Consider the following 22,990-nt stretch of genomic DNA (forward strand, 5'->3'; position numbering starts at 1 on the left):
CACATCCATATCATACTCGCTCAATAAGACTCGCAATACACAACACAACCCCCTATGACGCACAACTCCAACTCTAAAAGCTAAAACATACAATACCTCTATTTGATTATTTCATTGATAACTGAGAAAAGAAAACTAAATAGAATTTTTTTTAAACATATTTTACTATTTTCTAACATCAAGAAACTTGGTAATGAATTCCATGACGCCCTTAATAATTCCCTGATCACTGTATTAAACTAGTTCTATATGGTGGCAACGACATGGTCTCACCATCGAACTGTGAGCCCTCGATAACAACAAGCTAAATCTGTGAGTGTGAGCTGTTTAAAATTCAAATGCCAATGTTTTATTGTTCGCATGAACAAAAGACAGTTTTTCTCACTCCTGAATAACTATCTGATAAAAAATGTTCCCTGTGACTGATTATTATTCTGCACTGACATGTTCTGAAAGAGCGTCTGGCTGGAGAGCATGAAATCAGTCTAAAACGCAGCAGAATGACGGTTGCAAACGGTTGGAAGTAATCTTAAGTGTACACAATTTCAAGTTAATGTGATAAAAAGTGCAAAACTACGAGTATGCTTCAATTACAATGGGGGCAAATGTGAATATTTGGGTTTGAAAAAGACTGAATTGAATCCAGGCAGCAATGTAGAAAACCTATTCAACCCTTTTAGCACACGTCTGTCAATATTCTTCCCTTCCTCCTCTTCAGCTCCCTGTGAAGCCACTTCTTCATGTCTGCTTCTTTATATCTAAAATGGCCCTCGTCCTCCCTTCACCACCTCTCCTGGACCCCCCCCTCCATTTGCTCCTCTAACCTTTAATGTCTCGGCTCGTTTCTCAGTCCCTCATCATTTCCCTCCTCCAGTCCCTCCCTCTCCACTTCTCTGTCTCCTTCATTTCCTCTCACCTTTTCTATTGCTCCCTCCCACCTCTCCCAACTTCCCATCTTCTCTTCTTCCGTCTTTCATATTGTCGCCTTTATCATCTGCCTCCTGCCCTCTCCTCTCTCTCTCTCTCCTCTGCATTTCCCATCACCTTTCCCCTTCTTTTGCCCCCCCCACCCCCCCACCCCCCACACACACACCCCGACTCGTCTTCACCTGCTCCGTATCGCTCCTTAAAGAATCACTGGGCTGCTAATCTCAATCCTCCCTTATAGCGGCTCATATCTGATTCCACTTCTGTAATTGAAGGGAGGCAGCCACCCCCCATCGACCCCCACCCCCCCACTTGACTGACAGATTTCCATTCCACAAGTGGTATTCAAAGAGGCACCTATGAAATGATTGGAAACCTGTCCACAGATATAGAGCGCAGCAGCCTGGGATTCCATGAGGCAACCATTACTGTGAGTCCACTGATGGGAGCGTCACTCACAAGCTCTGAGAAATGTTTGTGGGTGTGAAGAAAGAGGAGGGGGAGGAGGGGGGGGGGTAAATGACAGCAAACAAAACCAAAATGCCAGCGGTGGTTTTGAAGTCACCTTTATGTGAGCTCTGTTAATCTTGAGCTGCATAAATGGACTTTTCTTTTCTTTTCTTCTCGTCTGCGACACACTCCGGGGTTTTCACCGCCTGTTGACCCCATGGAATATAGAACCGCGTCTACGATCAACACCATTGTCCCAACTGCCTTTTTTCCTTTCTCTTTAATTGCCTCCGCCGCCGGCCCCGACGGTCTACCGTCCAGCTGATAAAGCCGCACTTCTGTCAATCAATAGCCACCTCCACCGTCTCCCCCCTGTGCATCTATATAAGGTCACTTTATCGAATTCAAACTGAAACCAAGGCGAAAACCAACTAATACATGTCCCTGGATGCAGATGTGTGTATCTCAACCCAGAGGAGGACGCATTCTCCTACAAGTACAAATGACCAATTATGGCCCACGTCTAATACAATCTGCTCTGCTACATCTGACAACCGCCATAAACCCTAAAGAGACGAACTGCATGTTCCTATCTGCCTGTTAATAAATTAGTTTTCCACAGATGGTCTGAAAAGCTGATCCGCAGTAATTGGGGAATGAATTGCAGTTTTCTTTCTTCTTTTTGCATCTTCCTGGCGTCTGAGGGTCGACAGCCACGCTAGGTTTTTACTAAAAAGCAAAAAATGTCAACCTCACGGTGGCGTCCTCAAAGCCGGTAGAATCCATCCTTTGGGTCTCACAAATGTCTTGTTGAAAATTTCATGTCAGTCAACCTAATAGTTGATATTTCAGAGTGGACCAAAATGGTGCATCAACCCGAGAGACCAACATTGTCATTCCCAGAGCCTTCCTTTCGAGGGCGGCTGAAATGTCACATTCCTAAGTGTTTAATAACAAGCAGTTTACACCTGTGGCTCTAATTTTATTTGCTACTATTTCCAGTAGTTCAACCACTTTGCCTGACATCGCTGTGTTTCCACAGTGGAGGTAGCAGCTGATCCTCTACACAGGAGCAGGTTCAGATTAAATCTCACATCCTGTGCCAACATTGAATAACTATTTTCTTGGAATACAACCATTCAGTTGTAAAGACTTTACATTTTTTGGAAAAGCCTCACAGGCAGAATTTACTTTATCATGAGACAATAAAACTCCAGTGAAGCTCAGACTAATGGATGTTGTTTGCTGGGGTGGCAGCACTATGACGGGGAGATCCACCCACTGATAGTAAATACAAAAAAAAAAATATAAGGAATAAATTCAATCGGATTTTGCAGAAAGATATTGTAAAATGTAAAAAGAAATTCATTGGAGGTTTTCAAGAGGAGAGGGAGCTAATTAGTCGTCCATCACCTGAGCAGAAGACGAGCTGATGGTCTAATAAGAAGCAGATTGACACACTGGTTTAACCCTAATAAAGTCTTTTGTGTTGTTGGTGCTGAGGGACTTCACAGAAGCAGTGCTTGATTTTCTTTGGTGATGCATGATGTGTGTTAGTCTCTGTGGGGTGCTGGCCTTTCTCAGGCAGAGGCATGCAGAGCCCATACTGCGTAACAGCGGTGTTTTCCATTTCCACTCACGTACGCCGCTGGATGTGTGCACCGTTGAGCTGACTGCCGCCGGATTGATTCACCTGTCGCCTGAGCAAGTTTGATCCCCAGGGGCGGTCTAGCGGCAACTCGGCGGGTGAGGCACTGCCCTCTCCCCTCCACCCGCAGCCCCCCCCGCCCGCCTCACTCTCCGCTATCCCTGCAACCCCCGTTCACGGAGCGATAAACGAGATTTATAGCTACAGTGGCAAAGCAAACTCACTGAGTGTGTTAACTTTATCTTTGACGACGTGGAGGCAACAAGGGCTAAAAAGTAATGACTTGACTTTGAATGTGAATCCGACGGGGGGAAAAAAAAAGGGGGTCACATTATGCAGCAATAAGAGAGACTGTAGCTCGGTGACAATAACTGACAGAGGGAGGGATGAATGTGAGGCATTAAAGCTGATTGCTCCGAGGCTGAAGACACACACCCGCAAACACACACACAAGTTTACAGAAGATCTGAGAAGACGCTTCAACCAGTGAGCCTGAAACGTCTGTGTGTTGATTCAGTCTGCATTTATGTAGCCGGATACATGCTGGTGTCTGTAGGGTGAGACTTTGTACGTGCGTGCTTTTCTGCGACTCTCCGGTCTGATGGATATGCGTCACATCCAGTCGTTACACTTTGAGGTTGCATTTCAAACAGTCACAAAGCTAACACGTTCATGTGGGGGGACACTTTGATATGAATTCACGACGTTTGTGCAGAGCGCCGAGCTCAACGACACTACGCTGCGCATGTCTCTCATAAACTCGCAGAGTTACAAAGCCACACATAAGTATTCATCTCTTGAGGGAGGGTGTCGGTGAACCTACGCAACTAGATACGTGGCAAGTGGAACCATACACAAACATATACAAACACTGTGACACGTTGGAGGTCTTTTGGACCCGACCGAATAGATGTGAGAATAATTAGACCACATCCAAAACAGACAGACCCTAACAAAGACAGAAGAAAAACACTGGCAGCAGCATGATGTCCTATCAGTTAATTTGATTCATTTACAAACATCCACAGCCGAAAAGCAGCTGTACAATTACAATAGTAATAATAATGATAATAATGTCCTCAGATCAAATGTAAAGTCAAAGCTAATGAAATAATTTGTTTATATGCGTCAAAGGCAAATTATTGTGAATAAGTGGAAGTCCAATTTCCACCTCCTGCAACACAGTGAAACGTTTAGTAGCCAAGGTAATCAAAAGCAGATCTATATGTGTGCATCAGAAAGCCTTCTACCTAACTGCCCTTCCCTAGAAGGAGCAGTAACAAAGTCTTCTCAAAATATCCTGCACCATGTTGGAGAAGTGGCCGCCACAGTGCATGTCGTAATGGCCGCCACATCTTTCCCCCAGATCTCCTTCCTCTTTTTATCATAGCAAGCACCATCCCACCACATAGAAATGAGATGTTTTCTTGGCTTTTATAAAAGGGAGGACGAGGCGAGGTGGAGGAGACAATCTGGGCGCTCCTTTTGATCTCACTCCTCCGGTGGCACAACAGGCCTCCATATGCAGGCGTTTACAGTAGCCCTGACACCCCTGGTTGGTCAGTTTGATCAGGGGAGGCTGACTAACAAAGTCAAAAGTATATAGGGTTTGTTATACGACCTTTTCAGATTGTGGGAGGAAAAAGGGACGGGATGTTTTCTATCCAAACTTCTGTCTGTGTGTGTGTGCATGTCTTAGTTTGCAGCTGATATGCAAACTGCTGAAAGTCTTATTTTATGAGTCACTCTCTATAACGGTTTTATTTTTCTTTCTGTTCCACACAAGCACAAAACGATGAGCTGAGGATATTGTTTTTCCACAGCTGACAGTCTAAAAAGAGCAAACGGCCAAATTGGAGGAAGCTAATTCATTTAGATTTCAACATTTGACCCAAGATTTCAGCCGTGCTCTTTACAAGCTCTTTCGTGTCCACTTAACATTTTCATTAGCTGTCTTTGTCTCTCTCTCTTTTTCTCTCTACCTTCAGCTGCCAAGTACAACGGTGAAATCTACAACAAGCGTCGGCTGATGGTGGAGCTGCCAACAAAGGGCGGCCTTCCTCTGCAGCCGATGGGCAACTCCAGACCCTCTATGGGCAACATGTCGTCGATGACCCCTCCGATGACCACCAACCCCATGGCTTCGAACCCAATGTCCTCCAATCCCATGAACCCGACCATCACCCAGATGACTTCAATGACCCAAATGACGTCTATGACACCCATGACCTCAATGACACCCATGACCTCAATGACACCCATGACTTCCCTCGCCCCGATGACCTCCATGACTATGACTTCTCTGGGTCCACTGACTCCAGAGCCGGTGGCCACCTACGTCACAGAGATGCCCGGCATCTCCTCCGTGTCAACGCTACCGACAGAACGGCACATAGCTGGCATGGGAGGAGTCGGGGGACTTAAGCCGAACGGCCAGAAACCCAAAGGCAGCCATGGCCACGCTGCCCACAGCTCTCACAGCTCTCACAGCTCTCACGCTCACGCTCACAGCCATAGTAGCAAGCCGCCAGGACTCGGGGCTACCTCCCTGGCACACATGGCGGGGACCATGCCAGGTGGCATGTCCCTGGGCATCTCCAGGGCTGCCGAGACCACTATTGGCTCCAGCTCAGCTACAATGGGCCGCCCATTGGCATACAGTTCCAACACAATTGCGGCCGGGCACGGGATAGGGATGGGGCTGAAGGGTTGGGACGGGACTGAGACGGTGGGCCGGAGGAAGACCTACGGGCACAAGAGGCCTCAGTGTACCGTGCTGGAGCCGAACCAGCTCCACGGCAGCAGAGGCCAAAGCCACAGCCAACACTTCCTCCCCACACAGCCCTACTTTGTGACCAACAGCAAGACAGAAGTGACTGTGTGAGAGAAGAAGAAAGGGAGAAAAAGAGGGTGAAAGGATGCATGTGGAGCGGTGGCACAAGTAATCTCTGCGTGGAGACACCAACTCCCTTGGGTGGTCCAAAGTGCAGATCTGTGTGTGTGTTTGTGTGAAGAAGCTGAGGCCCGTTGGTGTACTGCTGAATGTGGTGGGACAGTGACACTGTGTCTGAGTGGTCCTCATTTCACAAACAGAGAGTTCACCGATGAAATCACTGAACAGACCTTTGTTGTCAAGAGGATGGCATCTGTAACCATAACAACAAAGCGCCTATAGAGCAGGGATGTCTGTACACTTGTCGGTGATTTTAGAGTATCGTCTCACGGATAATATCTACTCTGTAACGATAACAGTATCTGAGCATTACAGTGCAACTACACGCACGTGATGAGGAGGTGGGAAACTGCTGATAATAAAAATGGATTGGCTTTATTGTACGAACCAAACCTGAGAAGCAATATAAGGGATCAAGTGTAAAGCAGCAAAGTATCATGGGAAAGGAGAAATACAACAAGTTTACCCAGTTCTGCTCATCTGCCCGACAAAGCGTAGAATGGTTTGGAAGGAATAACGTTCCCTTATGATTCACCCCCAAATCTCCCGAGGGCTTTGAAACAGACACACACGATGAGGGCGCTGGGCTTTGGACTGCAGACATGCAGGGCTTTGTACTGTGGCTATTCAGAAGCGCCTTCATAAGCTCTGCAGCTGAAGGTCGCCCTTTTTCCACAAGGCTCCGGCACAGAGAATGGAGGCTGTCGCACTGGCATTGTTCTGTTCTGATCTCGTCTGTGTGGTGACAGCTGGCCGAGGGGAGGGATAAGGAGGCAGGGAGGCAGCATCTGGATGATGCTGCAGCTAGCAGAGGCTCCTCAGAGCATCATTCTCATACACATACACATACACACACACACACACACACACACACACTCATAGATGCACACATTCAGAAATGTGCACATGCAGACACATGTTTTCACACATACAGATAAACACTGTAGAAACACCACATACGAGATTGACTGATATGGGGTTTTGAAGGATGATACCAATTATTTTAGATTTAAGTTACGGATGGATGATAATTTATTTAATTAATGTACATTTCTTATCTTTTCATTAGACTGTTTAAAATTATGTTCAGTGCTTCCCCAACATGATATTCTTGTAAGCGAATTTAGGCCATTGCAGTATCTAAAACTCTCTTATAAAGACCCCAAAAAATTAAACATTTGGAAACGGCAGCTGAGTCACAGTGACCCACTTTATCCAGTGATGACAGGGTGCATACAATTTCACTAACTTAAAATTAAAAAAAAAAAAATAGTTGAAGAAGTGGTTTCATGATTTGGAAAATATGCTTATGTGTTTTATTGCGGAGACTTAGACGAGGAGAACGATGCCTCTCTCACGTTCTCTAAACTAGACACATATGAAGCGACAGCCAGCAGCCAGTTAGCTTAGCACAAAGACTGGAAAAAGCTAGCCTGGTTCTGTCCAGTGGTACAGCAACAAACTCAAGCCTACCAGCACCTTTTAAAGCTCACTAATTAACATGCTATATCTTCGTTGCTTAATTCCTGGAGTCTTACTGTCACAGTGGGGTTGTCAGGCACCAAAATGTTGAAGTGTTCCTTTAAAAAAATGTACAAAAAACAAACAAAAAAACTGTTTTAATGTAGCTGTGTAGGAAGGGCCTTCATCATAAAATGACATATTTGAATAAAGGAGCTTGTAAAGTTTTTCTATTGTTACATAGCTACTGTTAGCATTAACAGCTGTTTACTCACCAGTCTTGCTGACAGCTTCAGCCATCATTGCGTTTCCAATACATTGAAGTCATAACACGCCCCCCCGCCCCAAGCAGCGCTACTTCTTCGACGGAGCCCGGACGCTACAGTGACTCTGTATCGGAAAGTGACGAGATGGTCGAGGCAGACCGGAGCTAGCTGGTTAGCTAGCTAACTTCAGTAGAAGAAAACAAGTGATAGAAATAGAAGCAAAAACAATTGGTTTCTGACGAGTAAAGGAAAGAAGTTCGATACTGAACTTGCAACGTTTCTTCTAGACTGGTAAATAAACAGCTATGAATGCTAACGCTGGCTATGTAGCAAAAGTAAAACTTACAACTAGCTCCTTTAAAATATATGTTTTATACATTATATATCAGCACACGTGAGATATGGGCCAATTGAGGAACTATATGCTGAAAATATTTCATTAACTGGACCAAATGTCAGCTGTGGCTTCTCAACATTTTATTTCAGCACAAATTTCGCATACAATGTTCTACTCCTCTAGTTTTAGACAAAAGCAAGAAACTATTGTGAAAAGTGGAACTAAAAATACCATTTTTTTTTTTTTTTTTGGGGTGGTAATAGAAAACACTGCCACAAGAAACTAGGCTTGATTAGATCACTCACTGTACTCAAGCTCTGGCTGAGAAAAAAAAACATCACAACCAGCACGAGAAAAAAAAGAATAACTGGGTTACATGACTCACACATGAAAATAAATCCTCAAGTCTGACAAATAGGCCAAATCTTCCAAAGGCTCCTCTGAGCCTATTTGCTAGTTTTGTAATGATGTGGTACTTATTAGCAACTGCAGCCACTGTTATCATTTCAACCTTGTTATCTAAAGAGTTGCTTCCATCTGTAAGACCCTCTTTACACGACGCGATTTAAGATGCATTTTGAAGTGATCAGATTGTAACTGTTGCTTAAACCATCTCTGGAGGGGGTCAGAGAGGCATTTGGCGTCCGTGTAAATGCAGCTGTGTCTTAGAAATGTATGTGCGGGTCCAACTGAAGCACAAACAGGCGATGGGGAAAAAAAAAAAAAAAAAAAAAAGGTGTTAAATGTCCATTTTAAAGCTTGTAAATATAAGAGGAAGAGGTGCACATGACAATCTGGTGGGAGAACAAGACACTGAATTTCAGCGTGACACATTTTATTGCCAGGTCCAGCAGAGCTGCACTAATTTTGGGTAAAATGTATTAAAAAAAAAAAAAAAAAAGGAAAAAGGGGGAAGCACCACTGTGTTAAATCAAAAGCCAGATGAAACAACTATGCCAGCTGAGCGCAAGATAAGGGGGTCTATAGGAGGGGATATTTTTGCATCATGCTGTGGAACCCGTTGTTGCCTGCTGGGTCACATGACTGCAAACCTGAGACCAAACTGAGGCTGTGGAACAGGATTTAAGAAGTCATCAGAGCATTAAAATGTGTCACCTACACACACACACACACACGCACACACACACACAGAATACATTACAGGGTGGACTCTGCTTTCCCTCTGCTCCCAGGGTGCCGAGCGGCAGGCGTCATCACAGCAGAGAGACAAAGCGTCAGCACTGTTACTGCGCCTGTTGTACATGGAAGACTGTGAAACTCCAGATCTTGGCCCTTTGTAGCGATAACCGATATTATGCTTTTTATATATATATCTAAATATACACAGCCTTTCTCGCTTAATCTCTTTATTTTCATGCTTTCTTCTTCTTCTACACTTCTTTTCACCCTTTTCTTCTTCTTCTTCTTCTTTGCCTCCCTCCACGTCTGAATGGAGAGCAGAGATATCTGAGAGAAGCAAATAAAAAAGAAAAAAGAAAAAAAAAAGCGGGGCTGTGATGAATCTTTTCTGTGATAGTGGCGTGCAGTCCTGATGAGACAGTGAATAATAATAATTCACCCCCATCTAGAAAGGCATGATTGGTTTTCCCCATTGTTCTAGCAGGAAATATTAGTGATTGATTCTGTGTGCCAAAAAAATGTGATTCAGTTTGCAATTTTGTACCATTGTGTGTCCTCTTGAACACTGCGCACATTTCACTCTTTATAACTCTGTGTATGCCTGTGAGTGTGTGAGTGTGCATGTGCGTGTGTGTGTGTGTGTGTGTGTGTGTGTGTGTGTATCCAACTTTGGCATACGATTACTGTCTCTGAAGAAGTCAAAACTCAAACAAACCAAAGTGAATCATATATATAACGGAGTTCACAATCCCATAAAGCTGTTTGCTTCCGATGATAATCCTGTGCAAATGTTGTTTTTTTTAACTCCTCCGTGTATCCATCGCCTCCTTCTCTCGACAGCTGGTGGTTTTTTGTTTTTGTTGAGAAGCAGGTCAATGTTCGCTCAGGATGCGCATTACCCGACCCAATTGACTTAATCCAGCAAGGCGGAAATGTGGAAATATGAACCCCCTTCCTGCTGTCCCATACTGCTCCACCCTTAAAGCTCATTCTGCTCTGCAAAAGCAGCCACTGGAACAATTGGTAAGCAGGCAGGGCAGTAGAAACAGTAGTTGGTAAACAAAAAAACAAACAAAAAAAAAAAAAACCTCATCCCTCACCATAACTGCCAAAATAAACCTGATAGAAAATGGGGAATTGGTTGCGCCGGCTGGGTCACGGTTGATAGGGTCAGGGCCACAGATGAGTGGGTGCAGGAGGCGGCCATGTCTGACATTTTTCATCAGACGAGTCGGTCAGACAAAAAATGCCGCAGCAGAGACAAAAGAGACAGCAGGTAGTCTCCAGGACTCCCAACCAGAAAAGTGACAGAGCCGGAAGGTTCCCGCGTTCGTCATTTACTGAAGACGTAATCTGCGAGATCCGTGTTATTCGGAACTTTGAAAACATTATTTGGTGATAAAATGCAGTGTTTGAATTTACAGTCAGGTACAGGCTCAACATACTGTAATATTGAAGACATTCAGTGCATACAAATCCAGAGGAAAAAGAGGCCAGTTTGCATTATTCCTCATGAATCCTACTCACATGGGAGTTGCTTTAAAAATCTGAAGGACAATTTTATGGCTCAGAGACGGTTGCTTTCCTCTCTGGCATGTTTAACTGTCTGCAGAACGATCGATCAGCTTTTTACCTCTTTGGATTTTCTGTTGATGGAGTTTCTGACAGTTTTTCACGGTTGATGCTCGTGTCCACAACTTATTTTTTTTAATTGGAAAACGACATAACAGATCATAACCAAAATATAGAGTGGATCTCTATTATATGATATCAACAAAGATATACGTATAATCCTGCATTTTAACCCAAGCCTGCGAGTAGTCATCATGCCACAAAACATCTAGAACCAAATATTTTTGCAAAGACACGTGGATGATTCAAAAAATTCGGTGACCGAGCAGACGGACAGGGATCAACCTCACCTCTCAGTGTCTTACCACCAACCATGACGCTGCCAAATGAGATCTAAATTTAGGGATGACCACTCAGTGACAACTCATGCTGCTCCACCGTGCCAGGTCCTGGCTGCAGCAGCGTGAAGCTTTTTCATCTCTATTTCTCCTATTTTTTCCTCCTTCCTGGCTGAATGGAAGTCAAATGAAGAGTGGAGGTGCAATTGGTCTAATTATAGGAATCAAACCCAAGTTAGAGGGTGCAGTGGTTCATCGGTGCATTGATCAGCAGCAGCAGCAGCAGTAGGAGCAGGAACAGAGCCAGTCAAGCATGCAACCCGAAGGTGTTAACGCTTGTGCTGAATATGCTTTGGCTTCGTGACCTGGAGTTAATGAGTGATATTACTCAATGGTGTTTGCAGATGCAATATTTTGACTGCATCTGTCACTAAGTGGGGGCCACAATAGAGGAAAGTGAGACCTGTCCCTCTTGCCACTTGAACACTTTACATCCCAAAGTTAGTGATCTTTTCCCTCTTTTGCCCCTTTGATTTACTTTGCAGTCACAGACCAGCGAGCAGGGGAAGTGAATCAATGCTGAGGCATTGATCCCCCAGGTCACGTCCCCGTTTGAACAGGGGTTTTTGCCCTAAGCAACCAATGAGAACCGCTAGTCAACAATGATCCCTCACTGGCTTCCCACCCACAAAGCAATGCTTATTGAGCTCTCTCCGGAGTGTGAACCTCTTTAGCTCCTGCGTCACCTGAGCCACCACGCTACAGGACTCACCTCCCACAGCACTGGTGGAGAGGAGAGTTCTGAATGATGGTCGAGCTAACGTTGAGTCAGGGAGTTAACTCACGGGCCCAAAGAGTGGCAAAGTCTCCCAACGCGTCGAATTAATAAGGGCACAGAGAAAAGCAAACAGTGAGAGTAGAATAAAGGTAGAAGAAAGAAGAGAGATTTTAATTTTAATGAAATGTCTCAAAACGAGATGGAGGAAAAGCTGGAAGGCAAACACCTTGAAAAGTCACCCACCTAAAGTACAAGCGGTGATAAAACTGAATAATAGAAAAGTTTATACTCCCACTAAAGAAGAAGAAAGAAAGGAAGAAAGAAAGAGGCAGGTAACAGAGAGGGCGCTGCAGTCAGATATGTGGATAGGATGCTTCTCTCTTGAATTGGCTCAAATACAAAAAAAAAGTATCTCCATTCAACAGGAAATCAAACTCTCTCGTTCAGCAGAGCAGCCAGCCGCCGGGAGAAACAACGCGCAGTGGTATATCTACAAGGAATATTCAATATGAGACAGAACAGGAGCTGTACTGGGACCAGTGGCTGGGGGGTGGGGGGGGGTTATGAGTTCTCACTGTGGTCTTTAATCACCGAAACCCAGAGAAACGTGGAAGAGCTTTGGTGCCGCGACAGAGACTCAAGAGTGGCACGCAAAGACTGAAAAGGGACCTAATGTCAACACTTGATGGGCTTTGAATTATTGATATTGCAAAACGCTGGCGGTGAACGGAACGTGAGCTCAAACAGCTCCATTTAGAAAAGCTGTGAATCAGAGACTGTTGGCACACACACACACACACACACACACACACGAAAACACAAGAACTCCTCTGTCCATTGATTTCATGTTACTACAGTATCGTTACCCAGACATGCAGACTCTCAGACTATTGATCATTGATGCAGCAGCTAAGCAGATTCTCAAATCAATCACTGATTCCTCCAGACAGATTAAGCATTTCTAATATGGACTGGAACATATTTGTCTGGAATATGTATCTCCTGTCGAGTTGAGTATTTTTTTTACGCTCATTTAAAAGTTGAAGATGTGAAGCATGGATTGTTCTTGATGTCGGTCTGAATCAAGACAGTGCCGTTGTCTGTAAATATTCATCTCTTGCTGGGGAAGTAGTGAAGAGAGACTCTTTTTCTTTCCCTTAAATCGCTACAGATAAAATGCAGTATACTCTTTTCATTAACGAAAAGAAAGAGCAGCGTTGCCATGATCAGAAAGTGGGATATGTACAGTACATCAGAGATGACACTAAAGGGCTCAAACACAAGCTACATTTTTACCAGATTTTCCTCCGCGCTTTCCTTTTTTTAAAATCCTTTACCGCTGCCGCTCGCTGGACTTGATAGCGTTGTACACACTACAGCCTATGAAGAACAGCATCTGTATGATCAAGAAATGAATATATCACTATATTATCGAAGGGTTTTTTGTTTGGTTTTGTTTTTATTTGTCAGCTACGTTTACGACTTTGTATGGCATCAGTCTTTATGCGCAATGTTTTTCACCGGTTATACGGAGCTGTCTACTTACGCACACGCAGACAGAGGAGGTGCAGTGTTTGTTGTCCAGTGACGCTCAACATCTGTTTTTAAACAGGGTTTGCTCCTATGGTGTGCTTTATACAGTATGTATGATTTTGATCATAAACCTATATTGAATATACCTGCTGTTAGCATTACGAGAAGGATATCAATCACAGTAGATGTGGAAAAACAACTGTGGTTGCTGACCTCTGCTACGGTTCAGAGCCAACAGATTTTCCATTTCCTTTGAAGAATCAATAAGCTATTTGCGATATGAATACTATCCGTTAGCAAGCATATCCTTTTATAGAATAACTCATTGATTAACTGATTTTTGGTGTTAATCATGCATTACATACAAAGTTATATGAGATCCAATTTTCTATTTTTGATGTCCAGACCAGTTTGTGGTATTTATGCATACGTGTATATGGATACATATGGCCCCAACACTGCATTTATGCGTGACTAGTAAAGCATATTTTCTATGGTAGAGCCCATCTCCCACTATTGTTTGCACAGTAGCTTATAATATGCACCGTGATGCCCCATTGTCCTTTTACTGTTTACTCACTTTATAATTTGTGATATTACGTTATGAAAAAGCTGTATTTTGGTACTATTCAAATATTGTTAGAAAAAGAGGTATAGCAGACGTTTTGTCCAAGAAATATATTACCATAGTGTTGCTATGAATTAGTCTGTTTTCCTTATTTTGGGGAGGGATGACAGGGATATTTTTGTTCTTCTTTTGTTGTTGATTTGCAATCTGACAGTATATCACCATTGTTCTATATACGACTTTCTTACGTGGCAATAAAAGATGACTTCTGTAAAAAAAACGCTGCCTGTCTTTGCCTTCCTTTGGTATCTCTTGTTATTCTCTCTTTCGTTTCTTTGTCCTTTTGTCCTCCAGAAAATACACTGTACAGTCCTTCAACTGCTGTTTATTCCTCCTCCTCCTTGTCTTCATGCTGTATCTCCCCTCCCACTTTCCTCTTCCCCGTTTCCCCTGGCACTTCCCAGAAAAACATCCGATGTTAAATAGATGTTGTTACTCTGGCTTGGACTAACTTACTGAAAGAACGTTTTTATATATATATATATATATATATTATATATATATATATATATATATATGTATATAGCAGCAAGGTAAAAGTTGAAGCAACGTTCATTCTCAACTGTCTGACACATAAACACAGATGTCATTCAAAACAAATTCCAAATGTGTTTTTCCTAATTTTCTTTCACAGTGAGCGTTTGGCAGATGGCTGTGTGCACAAGGTCACCAAGATTGGCATTAAACACCTTCTTGATACTTTGTCTTGTTTGCATTTTATTCAGCAAATGACATTCAGTAATAACCTCTTTATACAGTAGTTTTTAGTTTTAGTGACGGAGTCCACCAGTCTCGCACAGGCTTTATATTCCCTTCCTCAACATGGGAGTTTGTAAGTTTATCAGCCTCATTGTTCAGTGTTAACTCTCCTACAGCCCGACTTGCTGAATGTATGCTGTGGGTATAAGCCTGCCATTCGGGAAACAACAACAACAACAACAACAACAACAACCTCCGTGCTAGCAACCTACACACTGAAAATGGCGAGATTTTAATTAAGATTTTAATCACAGAGTCGACATACATCTTTGCTGTTTTTGTGATGTTTTCTTTGTGGGGAACCAGACATTTTAATAACTGTGCTCTCTTTTATAGGACTGTATTATATTGTTTTATGTCCCCAGAATTCTGGGACCTGTAGTATTAAATCACACTGGTTGTTACCACTTGTTACCATGGATAGTGCATCAGGCCTGAAATCTCAAGGATTATAATTATGTAGTAGCAATTTTGTCGTAATTGAGGCAACAACATGTTTCCTCAGCCTTATTTTCATGTTATATTTATATCACAACCTTTATACTTTTTTTTTGCATGTGGTTGTATCAACATTACCTCTTGAAGTTTCAGATTATTTTCGGCAGCGTGACGTTCATTGATAATAACTTTATACATAAAAGGACCCAGTGTAGATGAAATGTACTTCAGTCTACAAAGTCCTATATTCAAATCAACATCTATGCACCATAAAAATATCTCCTCTCCTCTCATACCTCTTTCCCTGCCGCTTCTCTCTGTACATGCAGAGCTGAAGCCAGAGAGTTAATGTGTCCTTGGGCTTCAAACAGAAGATCACTGCCAGACAAAATCAAACTTACTGTTTTGGTTGTAACTGTAGTTTGCGTCGTGCATGTGCATAGTGCATGAAAGGTAAAAAAAAAAAAAAAAAGCGACACAATGTGCACAAATGCTGCTTTCACTCCCATCAGGACACAAATACACATTGCAACAGACACAAGTGTTTGCACAATGTGAGTTTACGCTGATTACTCAGGCTGCCAGTGCTATTGGCAGTGAGGAAACAGTCCAGGGAATTTAACTCAAAACAAAGCAAACCTGCTTTTCGTCCTGCTCCCCTGCCAATCCTTCTCTACCTTCCCGAATCCTGCTTAGCAGAGCGGAGCTGCACAACAAGAGCTCTCTGTGTGTTTAAAGCCATCTGGCACTGATCTCTGCTTCAACCATCAGGGGCATCATCATCATCATCATCGGCATCATCATCATCATCATCATCATAACTATCATCAGCATCATAATCCTTTGGTACTTGTTCTTGGTTTTAGCAGTCACTGATGTTTTTCATCAACATGGTCAACAACACTGTCACTATCAATACAATCAATCATTATCAATATGCTTTTAGCTGCAATAACGATAAAAATACAATAATAACATTTTATTGTAAAACCAGAGTTATGCAAAACCAATGTATCACAAATGTATAGTGAAGATAAAAGTGCAAAATTTTCTCTTTTCCTGCTTTTAGTTTTAAAGTTTGGCAGCTTCATTTTTGAGTAGTATAGAACTAGTTACTATTTGGAGCCTGATTAACTGGCGTCGGATTTATAAAAGTAATAAAAACTGGGCCCTTTAATCCAGAAGAAGCTGTCCTTAGTTGTTTCACTACTGCTTTAAAGATTGTTGAATCTACACCACTCAAATAAAACACCTCATTTTTTCCCTCATTTTTTTAATACAAATTCTAGAGCTTAACATCTAATCCAAGTAAGCTGTCTTGTAAACTTTGAATACTTAACATGTTGAAAATTATTTGTTACTAGAATGTCAAATCAATATTAGAACCAATTTCTTCTAACAGAAATATGCCAAGCATATATTGTAATGCAAAACAAAAAAGCGTTCAAATGAGTTAACAAGGTGATTTAATAGAATGAAATTCCCTTACAAACAGTAAAACAAGTGTTTCTCATAAAAAGTGCAGCTAGTCCACTTAAGACTTATTTGCAAGCTACGGTATAAGTGATTAACAACTCCCCATCGGAGGCAAAATGATGAAAGAATAAAATTTGAATTCAGCAAATGTCTCCTCATGGTTTTGTTAACGGTCCAATCTGTATGTGTACCGAAGAAAATCCGGTGTTCCTACTCAGCCCTGGTTCTGTAAATGAGAAACACAAATTGGCTCGGGAAAGAGATGGGGTAAAGGGGGGGCAGTGGGAGTGATAATTCTGACACATGCTAACGGAGAGTGCCAATTTAAGGATTACCAGGGGGAAGGAAAAGGATCAATCTACCCTTCTGATGCTGCCAGACCGTGTGGAGTTTTGAACGGGATTGATTGGCGAGTGCTGGTGTATATACTCCACAACATACAACCATCACATTGTCAAGAAAGAGAGATGGAGAAGGAAGAGAAAATCAGAGCAACAAAAACTGAAAAATAAGTGATATGATCAGGCAAGAGTGAAAAACTGTGTTAACATCTGTGTGGAGACTGCATGGTCACACTGGGAAAGAAATTCAGCCCTGGACTAATCCAATGGGAACGGTCCGCACCCTGAATGACAGGCACACCACAAAGAGAAGACTGTTAGGGCAATGCACATCCATGAATTTGAGGGGGTGGAGCTGAAGAAGAACAAGAAGAAGAAGGTGCAACAAGATGGTGTAATTAAAAGAACACATCATGTCACAACTAAGAGACACCCATGAAAAGTTACTTATGGATACATTGAGATTTCTACTTCAGCGAAGTGTAAAACAATAGCATTTGTTATATGTTTATTATATATTATATATATACTTTTATTTTTTTCAGATTTTCAGCATTTCCATACAGGTTTTTATATGTGCAAATTAATAAATGTGCATGGAAACAGGTGGGTGGAAATGCACTTAATGATAAGATCCTCTGTTCAGCATTCATTTAAATAGAATTGCAGACACCTAATCTTTCCTATCCGCTAGACATTTACCAGACAAGACAGATTAGAGAGGTATTAGAGCTTCACAGGGAGGTATATTTGAGTATTGTTCAAGTGACAAATGTCATGCAACAATCTGTACAAATGACCAAGGGGAAGCACATACAAGGAAAACAAGATTAGCCCCAGAATTGAAACCTGGGGCACTCCATATGTTATTGAAACTAAAGAGGAAACAGTGTCACCAACTGAGACAAAAAAAACCCTGTTATCTGACAAATATGAAAACCACTCCCAGGCTGCATCCGATATATCAACCCACTGTTGAAGGGTGTTTATCAGGGACCCATTATCTACTACACCAAAAACTGCGCTGGAAAAAGGAGAATATAGCAGTCTCTAGTATCTGCATTAAAATAAAAGGGCAGTTTCTGTGCTGCTGTGTTTCCGAAACATTACGAAAATGTTTCATAACATGATTATCTAACAGAGCCTCCAGAAGCTGTAATCAAACTGTATTTTGCCAATAACAATGATAATTTTATTTTGGTATATCATCATCAATAATCTTTTACTGCCTTTCCCAATGCTCCTTTGGTATTTTTTAATAAGTCTGCTGAAGCATTAGATTTCACTGCACAGCACATCAATTATATAGTGAAAACAGCACTCAGCTTTTCAGAAATTGCATATGTTATTCTTATGGCCCAGGGCAGCAAAAATCAGGATCTGTGAAAATGAAACATTCCCTTCCAAGGTTTCAGACCAGGAGGAGTCAGACTCTAATCTGTGAAGAGAAAGCAATGTACAGCCTGGAGGGATACCACTGACAGTGATGACGGGACTCACTTTGTCGTCTTTTACACTGTTTGTTTGAACTTTGAGATCCAAGGGAGCTTCACTTCATAACATAGTAATGTTGTCTGTTTGAAATTAGAAGTGTGCCCTGATAGTCAGAAGAGACCCTGCATTATAGGTCTCTAAGAATGGAAGAAATAGAGAAAATATCAGGACTGAAAAGAAGGTTTAAAGAATCCAGAGCTGGATGCTTGAGGTTCTGCAAGTTAAAGAGGTAAACTTGAATTTACTAATAAAATAGATAAACACTGACAAAGAAAGAGGCTTAGACAAAGAAGCATCTTGGACAAAGTACATTTTTCGTGGAGAAGTCCTACATTGCAGATGCAGTGGCCTCAAAAGCAAATTGTGAATTATAAAAAAGGAAAAAGAGATATTACGAAAAAGAAATTTATATTCCAAAAGAAAGTATTATAACAAAATAATAGGGTTTAAAGAATCCAAAACGAGCTGAGATTCTTCAGAAGTTAGAATTATTATACATAAATGAATACATACATACATACATACATACATACATACATACATACATACATACATACGGAGCTGCTGCAGCTCAGACCTTTAACCTTTTACTATAAGTGACTTTATTGCTGCTGATATAAAGACGTCATTGTCACACGTGTCAATGTCAATATAAAGCTGAACTTGAGCAGCGTAACTAAAGTCAGAGCCAGGCCTGTCATTGTGCGCATGCTGCACATCAAAGTGTGTTTTCCTTCTGCCATGACCCTGCTACGGCAAATTATCGTATGCAGAAGGCAGTGCATTATGGGACCATCCCCTACACAAAGTTCAATGAGTCATCTTGTCAAAAGGATTGACCTGCCAATCTCCCTTGGGGACTTTCTGTCAAGATAATACAGTATTCAAAGACAGAGAGACAGAGTGGGCTCTGGGCTCTCAGGGATAAGATACACAAGGCTAAGCCGGGCTCCTCTGCGTGCTCTTTGGAAGGATATATAATGTGGAGCAGTTGAATATATAAGTTCTACTTTTTATACCCTTCTTTGTCAGACTCTGCACTTGTTCAGTCAACGTCTTGATGGTGTAAATGAGAGTCAGTGTGTATCATGTGAGTGTTTTTCTTGAGAAGCCAATCTTTCACACTCACCTTTTTTTTTTCTCTTATCGGTGCAAAGTGACGCAACATGGCAGGTAACATAAGACACAGGAGATCACTAATGAATGCAGGGAGAACAGAATGCGCTGCGTGCAGCTGGGTGACATCAAGACAGTACAGCTGCACTGATAAGTGTGTTTACTAAAATGTGTGGGGCTCAGATTTGTACAAAGTGAGATGGGATGCGGTGGCATGTATGGATGCGTCATTGTCAGGGTATAGAAATAAACTATCAACAGTCCATGCTCACTTCTTCAAGCTGTTTTAATCTTTATTATCTAAATTAAATCTAGGCCTTACTCCTGGGGTTAAGATTACAACCTTGCTTTGGGTTTGGCAAAATAATAGCTTCATGTGTTAATAATAATAATAATAATAACTATAAACTAGATCTGCAAGCGGGTAAACTCTCAGGTTCGAGCTTTTAGCACAAGATGGAACCGACAGCACAACAACCAGGAGCATCCAGCTGCATGAAGACGTCACTGAATAAGCTTTAATAAGGTTCTGGGGTAATGTTCATTTCGGCTTTATGAAAATGGGAAGAAACAGTCTGAACAAACATGAGTTTAACATCTTATGTCAATAGAGGAAAAAAATGACGATGACTATGACTGTATATGATAGTGACGAACATCACCCAACTGAAATGTCACTGTTAGCTAACATGTCAGCTGTTTCAGCTTTATTAGATGGTAACATGTTAAAGAGCTTCATCAAAATCATTTATGGCTAACGCTAGCTATGTAGCGATAGCAAAACTTACAAATAGCTCCTGTAATGGAGGTTTAAGATGCAAGTTTAGGTGATTTCTGTGATGGTGCAGGTTGCATGTGTTGCTAGCAGTACCAAGGCATAAATAGGATTAATAACACTCAACACCACAGTATGTTATTTGACCATGAAATACACGATTTTGCTTTTATCGCATGGTGAAAACATTGCATGTAACAGGGAAGGAAACGTCTGTCTGTAAACCACGCACAAACCATGAAGAATTGATTTGCACCACACAGAGCTACAGTGCACGCAAAGTGCAACCAACATGTTTCCCTAGAGTCGCATTGAGATCCACCTGTGAACTGCTGTTTCCTTCACTGGTGTGAGGACTTGCAACATAATCACACATAGATTTTTAAAAAATAAACTGTTACAGACATCTACCCCCTCTATTAACAAATTAGCCTGTGATCAAGATCATCCTGCTTGTCTCTGATAGATGAAGTAGTCTCTATCTTGTGGCTACACAGAGGAATGGCGCTATCCAGAACAAAATGGATGGCAACAACAACCACACTTCAATCATCCCTCCTGATGAAATCGATTTTACAAAAAAGGAGAGCTGCCGCCGCGGGTCAAGCAGCCTCCCAGGGGTGAGAGTGAGAGAGACACGCAGACAGTTATAAAGAGGACAGAGCTAACAGGAGTGAGGGAGGGAGGGAGGGGAGGGAGGGAGAGGGAGCCAGTGATGCACCTGGACACCAGATGGTTCATCAGCAGGTCTCTCTTTGTCCTCATTGACAGGAAATGGATCGCTGAGGGCCAGACTGTTACCTAATTACTACAGGACCACACACACACACACACACACACACACACACACACACACACACACAAAATGCAAACAGACACAGACAAATTTACAGTCTCACGAACACACACACATACCAGCACACACCTTAGTCACATACAATACATGCATGCTTGCTGTACACACCTGGATGTATAACCAACACGCACGCACGCACGCACGCACGCACGCACGCACGCACGCACACACGCACGCACGCACGCACGCACACACACACACACACACACACAGCGCACTGGCGGTCAAATAGGCCAATCTCTTGCTTTCCTTTTTCTTTTTCCCAGAGTGCATTTCAGCACTGGAGCTGTCAGATGGCTCTTTATTTCCGACTGTCCCAGCGTGCCCTACCAGGCCTCCCCACACACACTGTGACAGCACCGTTTACAAGCACGCACACACATGCACACGCACACACACACTGTAAGTAGCTGCACACATACAGTAAGGATGCGCCTGAGGTTTTCATGCACAAACACACACTCACCATATACTTTTTTCTTTTTAAGTATATATATATGTTCTCATACACACACACACACACACACACACACACACATACATACACGCATGTAAACCGACACACCAACTCAGCGTCTCTAAACAGCATCTCACAGCGTCACTGACATACCACACCTGTCGGACACAGTGTCAGTCCATCATCTCTGTAATTAGACAATCGGCTACCTGCCTCTGCCGAGCGAAAAGACAAGTCACAGCAGAAAGGTCAGCTGATGGACGGGAGGGAGAGGAGAGGACTGAGCATATATCTTTACGCTGAAGACGTGTTGACTTGGATATCTGGTGATTTTTCAGGATGAGGGTGAGATCTGTTATCACCAAGTTATCACTAATTAAAACCAAATCGCCAAAAAAGTAATGTCTAAAACTCCAGGAGGAGATGCTAAAAAGTAGAAAATGCCGAGGCAACATCTGTGCTTGCAATTTTTCAGACAGAGAGAAACTGCTTTGAAATGTATTTTGAATTGATCTGCGAGACATTTAGGTCTCAACCTCATACGACAATACGAAAAAGCAGCTGACGTATATTTACTCGGACGCTATATATAAACATGTTTCCAAAGTTAGTTCAAGGCGTTCTATCAATATCTCACATCAAAAAATGAGCCGGAAAGTAGAGAGAGCCGAGGGAAACGGAGACCAGGGAGGTGGCAGGGGAGAGGGAGACTTCACTGTACTGTACATTTCAAATGTAAGAAGACTCACTGCAAGAGACGAGACGAGACGAGAAGAGAAGAGAAGAGGCTGCAGCATGTTCAACAAGCTACAATGGCATCAAGCCATTTTTCATTACTTAACAAAGAGCATAACTAAAGAGTACAAAACAGAAAACATAATAACACTGATTCCATTCTGTTTTGCAATTAAATGAGATCTGGTATCTATTCCACCTCACAAAGAAAACAGAACAAAGCAGAACAGAAAAGAACAGCAAACAATCGGTGTCCTCAGTCGAACAGCTGAAGCGGTGACGTGACTCAGCCAGCCCTGAACTGTGACAGAAGCGTCTCTCAACATACAGCCGGCGTTTCATGGTGACACAGCAACATGTGTGTCTGATGTCATCCAAATCTGCATGTGTGCATAAATAATCCACCCGCCCGAGGGAAGTATTTTCCACGATTTAGAGACCCGCACCCGATCACACATCACCATTATTTTTAATGCATTCAGACTAAAATTCTGAATGTCTATTTGAATGTC

The 22,990-nt window shown here is 42.4% G+C and overlaps 1 protein-coding gene and 1 long non-coding RNA gene across 2 annotated transcripts in view; one reads left to right on the forward strand and one right to left on the reverse strand.

Moving 5' to 3' along the window:
* shisa9a (shisa family member 9a) overlaps window positions 1-14,251 on the forward strand; it is a 48,736-nt gene extending 34,485 nt beyond the window's left edge. Inside the window, exon 4 of the mRNA XM_056365409.1 lies at window positions 5,014-14,251. Within this exon, the coding sequence (XP_056221384.1) occupies window positions 5,014-5,909 (896 nt within the window). The 3' untranslated portion in view covers window positions 5,910-14,251. The remainder of the gene's footprint in view (window positions 1-5,013) is intronic.
* LOC130161997 (uncharacterized) overlaps window positions 1-22,990 on the reverse strand; it is a 78,304-nt gene that overhangs the window by 10,262 nt on the left and 45,052 nt on the right. The gene's annotated exons all lie outside the window — the stretch shown is intronic.

This window comes from Seriola aureovittata, chromosome 21 (assembly GCF_021018895.1).
Source record: "Seriola aureovittata isolate HTS-2021-v1 ecotype China chromosome 21, ASM2101889v1, whole genome shotgun sequence".
Lineage (NCBI taxonomy): Eukaryota > Metazoa > Chordata > Actinopteri > Carangiformes > Carangidae > Seriola > Seriola aureovittata.